Source organism: Chanos chanos, chromosome 2 (genome assembly GCF_902362185.1).
Source record: "Chanos chanos chromosome 2, fChaCha1.1, whole genome shotgun sequence".
Lineage (NCBI taxonomy): Eukaryota > Metazoa > Chordata > Actinopteri > Gonorynchiformes > Chanidae > Chanos > Chanos chanos.
Genome location: NC_044496.1, coordinates 47037182 through 47045055, shown reverse-complemented (window position 1 = coordinate 47045055; position 7874 = coordinate 47037182). Strand labels below are relative to the sequence as shown.

The 7874-nt window shown below is 39.2% G+C and overlaps 2 protein-coding genes across 2 annotated transcripts; one reads left to right on the top strand and one right to left on the bottom strand.

The window, feature by feature from the left end:
* Positions 1 to 757: 757 nt before the first annotated feature.
* Positions 758 to 4727, top strand: gla (galactosidase, alpha). The gene is made up of 7 exons (XM_030765464.1): positions 758 to 909; positions 1647 to 1821; positions 2352 to 2529; positions 2653 to 2744; positions 2981 to 3142; positions 3780 to 3977; positions 4464 to 4727. Exons 1-7 carry the CDS (start codon positions 758 to 760, stop codon positions 4725 to 4727), a joined length of 1221 nt encoding a protein of 406 aa, XP_030621324.1.
* A 984-nt stretch (positions 4728 to 5711) lies between these two features.
* LOC115804976 (60S ribosomal protein L36a-like) lies at positions 5712 to 6742 on the bottom strand. The gene is made up of 4 exons (XM_030765463.1): positions 6619 to 6742; positions 6470 to 6537; positions 6200 to 6322; positions 5712 to 5732 (listed from the first exon to the last, which is right to left on the bottom strand). Exons 1-4 carry the CDS (start codon positions 6740 to 6742, stop codon positions 5712 to 5714), a joined length of 336 nt encoding a protein of 111 aa, XP_030621323.1.
* Positions 6743 to 7874: the final 1132 nt, after the last annotated feature.

Here is a 7874-nt window from a genome sequence, read left to right as displayed (position 1 = left end):
TGTGGAAAGGTCAGGGTTTGTATTTATTAATGGTTGCTTTCTAGATGCAAGCAGCCATGGGATGTGGATTATTGTGGTAATCTGGGTTAATGCCAGCATTTGAATCCAGCCTTTCTTGTTTACAGCACATTTTCATGTTTGTGTGTCACCTCTGACAAGGAGATGACATGATCCTGTTGGCCCCCATGTATTTTGCCTATAGCGGCTGAATACTGTAAAGCTTTATGTCCATCTAGAGAAATGAACACTTCCCCTTAGGAAAAAAAAGAAGAAGAAGGAGAAGAATACCGTTGCATTACCTTTAAATTGTGAATCATATTTGGTGTTTGTCTGATGTTTGTTGATATTGTTCAGAATTTTAAAACTGGTCGCGTATTGTTGATTTAAAAGTGATATTGTTGATTTAAAAGTGTATACTCTGAGCAGTGTTTTGAAAATAAGCGTCAAAATCCAATAACAGACTTTCTTTGCCACTAGGTGCTCTCTGGTTTGGTCGTGCGTTTTTTTGTTGTGCACTTCTGTGATAACTGCAAAATAGCGCCATCTCTGGTACTCAGGTTTTAACGGACGTTAAACCATAACACAAAGCGCTTCCTGGAGCAAGTACATCCTGAAGTAAAACACGACTGGTGACATTACAGTGGCAAAAATGAATTCAGAGAGGTTCTCATTTAAAGGGAAGTGTGGTCACTGTATGAACCGATGTCAGAAAGAGACGAGCAAACGTACCATACAAGTAATCTTAAACAAAATTCAAATGGCAAACGTCATTTTGTGTTTTCTCGCATTAATTTGTTCGGTGCAATCGCTGGACAATGGCTTAGCATTAACACCAACAATGGGTTGGTTGCACTGGGAGAGATTCATGTGCAACATCGACTGTGACATGGACCCTCAAAACTGTATTAGGTAAGCAAGCGTCAGCATACTTTGTAGGACAGTGAATCAGATACCCTCACTTGCCAATGACAGAATTAAACAGACTATCAGAGTGACGAAGTTTCGAGTTAATTCATTCGCTACAGGAGTCTCATCCAGTACCGAAATATCCCACATAAGTGCAAACTTCTATTGCTAAAGGTGTTAGGAGAATCATGATTCTGCTACTGTGTATTTCACGTAATTCAGTTTAAAATACAAAAACATTCGCCTACGTGCGTAGACACATATAAAACTTGTGGACATGAGGCATATGAGAAGTCATTTGACTCAGTTGACAAGGAAGTGAAAAACAGGTTTTTTGACAGTTTGATCTGGTCAAGTCAGTCTATGACAATGAATGTTCATTTGCCTGTACATCACTGACAGTAGTACTACTTGCCTTTGTACTTGTGTATGGGTAAATGAAAATATCTTATTTTGTATATTTCAGTAGTTAGATTATGAATTGCAGATCTGTGAGAGAAGGAGAGTGAAAGAGGGTGCTTGAGAACTCACACATAAAATGTGACACTTACAAAAAGGTTTCCTTTTTCACAGCATCAGTGCAAGTCAGTGAACAATTTGTATGGTGCTCCATCTCACACATGCACAAGCACAAGTGACTTTGGTAGGAGCGTAGCGCATGGTGTGGTCCACTGCCTGTCAGGTGTGATGATTGGCTGATGTGTGTGTGTGTGTGTGTGTGTGTGTGTGTTTCTCAACAGAGAGGAGCTGTTCATGCAGATGGCAGATTTGATGGTGGAGGAGAAATGGAAGGATGCTGGATATGAGTTTGTGTGTATTGATGATTGTTGGTCCTCCCACCAGCGAGATGCCCAGGGTCGTCTTCAGGCTGACCCCAAGAGGTTCCCGAGCGGTATCAAGAAACTTGCTGACTATGTGAGCGCACAGTACCTGTGTGAAATAATGAAAGACTGAACACACTGTTTGTATGGCAAACATTGTAGGTATTAGTTGACAGTTTGTCCTGTTTGTTATGGGGTGCTAACATCCAAAACATACAGGCATATACTGGCATAATGATATTCTGTTAAATATATTTAAAACATCCTATTTGTGTGATTTTGTAAAAGACTCACCTGCTTTAGAACATACCTCCAGCTACTTTCAATTCTGTGTGACCATAAACCTATGCTGTCCATTGATGGAAAAGAAAAATTGGCTGAATTAGAAACATCTTGTTCAGTTTTACTTATAAAGGATTTTTAAACAAGCTGTTGACAACAGTCAGGTCACTTTATAGCTCACAATGCTTAACACTGAGTCTGTTCTGTAATTGTAACCAGAAAAAACCTTAAGCAATGTCACCCTCTCCTGTTTATGTTACGTTATTGCAACAAGCCTGCCTCACTTGTGGTGGGGTTTATTTATTTTTTTCTCTGGTACATTCAAGTTCTTTGTGTTTATAGATTCATTCCAAAGGTCTTAAACTGGGCATCTATGCTGATGTCGGAACAAAAACATGCGCTGGCTATCCTGGAAGTCTGGGCCACTACAAAACAGATGCCAAAACCTTTGCTGAATGGGGTGTGGATTTACTGAAGTTTGATGGTTGCTACATGCCTGACTGGACGTTGCTTGCAGAGGGTGAGCCAGCACATAAAACTATGTCAGACATAACAAGCTATATGTAGTTATTTTACACAAACTTCCTACAGCAGGAAACAAAAATTGTGTGCATGTGGCAGTGTGTCCATATTTCTTTCCCAGGTTATGTGAATATGTCTAAAGCTTTGAATGAGACAGGAAGAAAAATTGTGTACTCCTGTGAATGGCCGTTATATGAATGGTCTCACCAAGAGGTGAGTTAACAAGAGGCAACTTAGACTGCCTATGAACGTGGATGGATGAATAATCATAATAATCATAATAATACCTGGTACAGATAGTTTATGTAATGACATACAGAAATTTTTCAAGCTATTAAGAAAAACATAAGAGTTATATCTGTATAATTTCTACTAAAACTTTAACTGAACGAGAGGGAAAATTTAAAAATAATTTTGTCCTGTTAACTTTACTTTTTCTGTCATTACAGCCCAATTACAAAGCTATCAAAGGTGCATGTAATCACTGGCGTAACTATGGTGATATATATGACCAGTGGGTCAGTGTGAAGTCAATACTGAACTGGACTGCTAACCACCAAAATATTTTGGTACCTGTGGCTGGGCCTGGAGGATGGAATGATCCAGATATGGTACTTCATCCCACTGGCTTGTGTTAAAAGTGACTGTCCATAGTTTTTTAGAGCCAACACAATACGAATCCATTACAAATATCTCAGACTCAGCGACACAGGTCAAGAGAGTCAGATTATATCTGCATCATCACATGTGCGTAGATGAATTGTGAAATTTTGCAAAAATGGAGAAGTATTCTTAAAGTTTTTGCCTCTCCTTGCCTCTTCTCTTTATATGTACCGACACAGTAATAGACTGGGTCATTTGATGCAGGTGACTGGGGGAGTTTAGATTTTGCTTCAGCCTCATCCAGTGATATTTAGATGAGCAGCCATAGAGGAAGAAAAGACAAAGAAAGACTGTATTCTGCCTCTGAAATTTACCCCAGTAATGCTGTGAAAGTAATCACTCAATAATTTAATAGGACCTTAGTCTTCAACTGTGGTCAGTTTAGTCATAAAGCCATTGAAAAATAAAAGTAAGCTCACAAAAAGATATCTAAAAAAAAAACCCCAGAATGCATAGTTCACAGAACATTGGGCTGACTAAGCCTGGTCCTAGGGTTTTGTGTTGTCACGGTTACCACCTTTGCACTATTTCATAATATTACATCATTCCCCACTTCACATATTCTAATGGTTTTGCTTGGTTTAGTTGATCATAGGAAACTTTGGGCTGAGTCATGATCAACAGCAGACCCAGATGGCTCTGTGGGCAATCATGGCTGCTCCTCTGCTCATGTCCAATGACCTGAGAAACATCCCTTACAAGTCCAAAAAGCTGCTCCAGAATCGTAAAATCATTGCCATCAACCAGGACCGTGCAGGCAAGCAGGGTTATCGCATAGCTGAGGTAGTACCGCATCTTTTTGATTCTGTTTTTGTAGTTTGCGTAGGAAATGAACTGAAATTCAATTCATGAACTGAGAAAACGCCCATAGGAAATGATTAGTGATTTACAGATGATGAAGTAAATTTGGGTGAATTCCCAGACTTGTCTGAACTGAAACTCTCTGACCTCAAAACCTAAATTAATTTAACATAATACAAAGGTAATTTACAATTTAATATAAAATAGAACTTTATTCATCCTGAAGGAAATTCTTGTGCCAGAGGTTGCTCAAAAAAACAAACAAAAAAAAAAAACAAAACATGACAACGACATAGGAATAGAGGACAATAGAGTAATAAATGAAGTAATAAATATAACATCAGTGCCTAATAGAACAACAATAAAAAGTGAGGTAATATAGTAAAAATAAGTACACTAAAATAGAATGTAGAATAGTAGAAAAGTGACATTTACCTACTTAACTAACCTCCTTGTCTTCAAAAACAGGTAAATGGTTTTGAAGTGTGGGAGAGACCTCTGTCTAGGGGTGGGCTGGCCGTAGCAGTGATCAACAAGCAAGAGATTGGTGGCCCTCGCCATTTCTCCATCAGCCTTGCCACTGTGACCAGCTGTAACCCTATATGTAAAATCACTCAAATCCTGCCAACCTATCGGAAACTAGGGATTCAGGATGTCGAGTCTAAACTGATTATCTTGGTGAACCCCACAGGCACTACACTGCTGACCATCAAACCCAGCAAATCTGATTGAACAGCTGGGATGTTGAATGGCCTGTGAAAATTACGCAAAGTTTATTTCAGGACTAAAAGGCACTTTGAAACAGCATAGCACTAACATGACGTGAAATTTGTGTGTGTGTGTGTGTGTATGACACACACACACACTTAATTTTGACAATTGTTGAGATAATCTTTTAAAGACTGCACCACTGGTATATGAATTGTTTGAAAATAAAGCCTTAAAAGATTTGTAAAACTTTGTTTCTCATGATGAACTAACACCTGGTAACAAACATTCTGTGTGATTGTTATGCTGCAGTTTGTATTTCAGTTGTATCAACGTCCTTGAACTGTTTGCATATATTTCAACAATCATTTCCAGGGTAAGTGAAATCAGGCTACCATCCCTGTCCTTCGCAGTTTTATATAATGTTAGAGAATCCCAGGCCCAACATCCACGGCTGTGTGCCCTTGAGCAAGGCACTTAACCCAATGCTCGGGAATGCTGCCCACTGCTCCTGCGTCTGGTGTGTGTGTTCACTACTGGTGTGTTGGATGGGTTAAATGCAGAGGACAAATTCACAGCTCACTGTTCCTAGTGTGTGTGTGCAGTCACGGAAACTTACTTACTTAAACACATACAACCCAAACGAGGCCAAGGTTTATCTGAGGTACATGCAAACTGTTTATTAAGGAAGTAAGTGCAATCAGGGAATGAATCATTAACTCGAATGCTGTGTGCATGTAAATTTGGCCAGTGGCACAAGGAACCAAAAAGCATTCCTGTATCATTTCTTTCAAGTATCACTTTACTCCTCAACACACCCCTCTTAGCAGCCAATGTTTCAGCTGAACTGAGCATAACAAGACTATTCCTAAGTACACAAATTTAAACATATTGCCATTTACTGAACTGCTCCAACACAGTCCATGACCACTGGCAGTATGAACGAAGAGAATGTGCTTATTTGTTTCTATTGTTTTATTGGGAGCTGCAAAAAGGTGAAAGTCCATCTTAGAACTGGATGACCTGGCCCTGAAAGTAAACAAACAAAATAAATCAATGGTTAATGAACCAAATCCTATTCATCTAATTACGGTATGTCTCTTAACAGTATATGAATAATGTACATACTCGCAACATACCTCTGATTCAATATTTAACGTTTTTGGTTTAAAGAAACAGTTGATTTAGAGTCAGGGTACAGTTAACCAGATGGCAATTTAAGCTAGGAAACTGTTAGCATGCATGGAAACTTCCAAAATTTTAATTGAAGACGGACGACAAATGGTTGGCTGCTTGGTACATGAAGTGGATGAGGCACAAATTTTTCTAATGATGAATATTAGATGCAAAATCTATGGCATGCTGTTGTCACCAGCCATTACGCTGACCCAGTATAAAACCAGCTCATCTCAACATCAATCGGGCCACATGGTCCTTCAGAGGAAGATCATAGTTACATGTGATAGTTACATGTGTGTTATTATACAGCTGCTTACCTTTCTCTTCTTGTCGCCTCCCAGCTCAAAGTGTTTGCATCTTTTGATGGCCAGCATTCTTTTGGATCTGCAGTTAGGCTCTAAACATTCCAGCCTCAAAACAATCTTCTTTGTTGTCTTTGCCTGTTGTATGGTGACACAGCAGCAAATTTTGTTTCCCTTTAACTTAAAAAATACCCTATTTCTTTATGAGTGAAAGTAAAGAATCTAAAGGTCACACTGCCAACAGCTACTAAAAAAATAGTACTTTTAACACCAGATGCTGCCTACCTTTTTCCTGAAAATAGGTTTTGTTTGACCACCATAACCGCTCTGTTTTCTGTCATATCTCCTCTTACCTGCAAATTAGAGATTTTATTGGTTGTTTACCATTAAGTTTCTGGCAGCAACCTGAGCGAGTTTGTACTGTTTGTACCTACCCTGTGCATACACAGATTCTTTTCCTTTCTTATATTGGGTAACTTTATGAGGCTGGTGCTTCTTGCACTTTTTGCAGAAGGTTCTGCGTGTCTTCGGCACATTCACCTGCATTACAGAACACATTTGTCACCGGTACCATGTGTACGCACTGCCTACCGAACCTCAGGCAATCAGTGGATTACAATCACTGAACCTGCTATTCAAGTCTATCCTTAAAACAGCAGGGTAACACTAATTAGTTGGAAATTTGGAAATGAACAATTTAAGATGTGTGAAGTGAATTCATAAAATACACCAGGAGCAAAAGAGTAGAGTAAATAGACAAAAGTCCCCCCCAAGGACATTTATTTAAGTCGTTCAGTTTTGCTGCTCACTGCACCTTAACAATTATGTATCTCATATACTTGCTCAGTTCTTCTTCAGGTAGATACTAATTAATGGCAACCTTCATTACACAAATGGGACTAAACAACATGATTTTGCTGAAAGCCAAAGACAGCCCCATAACCGAAGGATGATTGAAGATTACAGAGGGTCTGTCTATTATTTCGACTCACCATTATTGTAGCGTAGTCTGAGAGCCGTAGAGTTAGTTGACGCAGGTAGGTACAAATGTTAACACGTTATCTTTACGTCATTTTATTCCCACTCTTATTTCGACAAGTACCGCCTTCAGCACTCTCAACGGCTCTGGTATTGGGCAGAGCGGTAAAAAGAACAACGGCTCTGGTGGTTAACACTCGAAAGCAGTCCGCCGAATGGACGATAGTTGTGAACGTGGCGCGAAACTACGGAATTCCCAAAATGCCATCAGTTTACATTTTAATGTTGATTCCGTTTTCTCGTGACAACGTGTTATTTTTCTTTGTTTTCTCGTGATCTCGGATTATTAATGTCATTATCACGAAATAACGAAACTTTGTTTTCCCGTGATAATGAATTAATTAATTCGATATCTTGGGAAAGCGATATACGGTTTCCCGTGATAACAAATTAATAGGTGAGGTGTCCTGTCCTGTGCGGGATGGCATTTAGGGTAACAGTCTGAGGAGCACCAGTACGTTGATCAGCATCACATTTCTTTTCAACCAAGGCTTGAAATATCCTTGTACCGTACAGCAAAGCATAGGACACTTAACTGTTATTTTGTTATCACGGGAAAACCATTGTTTTCTCGAGATCTCGAATTAATGTGTTACTCGAGAAAACAAATTTTCGTTATTTCGTGATCACGACATAAATAAGACGAGATCTC

Excerpts from the sequence above, each read along its gene's own strand:
- LOC115804976 (XM_030765463.1), bottom strand. The coding sequence starts at position 6,742 with ATGTGTTCTGTAATGCAGGTGAATGTGCCGAAGACACGCAGAACCTTC. Across the intron at positions 6,323-6,469 it reads AACCTATTTTCAGGAAAAAG|GCAAAGACAACAAAGAAGAT; the intron begins GTAGGCAGCATC and ends ACCATACAACAG. Across the intron at positions 5,733-6,199 it reads GAGGCGACAAGAAGAGAAAG|GGCCAGGTCATCCAGTTCTA; the intron begins GTAAGCAGCTGT and ends GTTTACTTTCAG.
- gla (XM_030765464.1), top strand. The coding sequence starts at position 758 with ATGGCAAACGTCATTTTGTGTTTTCTCGCATTAATTTGTTCGGTGCAA. Across the intron at positions 910-1,646 it reads GACCCTCAAAACTGTATTAG|AGAGGAGCTGTTCATGCAGA; the intron begins GTAAGCAAGCGT and ends GTTTCTCAACAG. Across the intron at positions 2,530-2,652 it reads CTGGACGTTGCTTGCAGAGG|GTTATGTGAATATGTCTAAA; the intron begins GTGAGCCAGCAC and ends TTTCTTTCCCAG.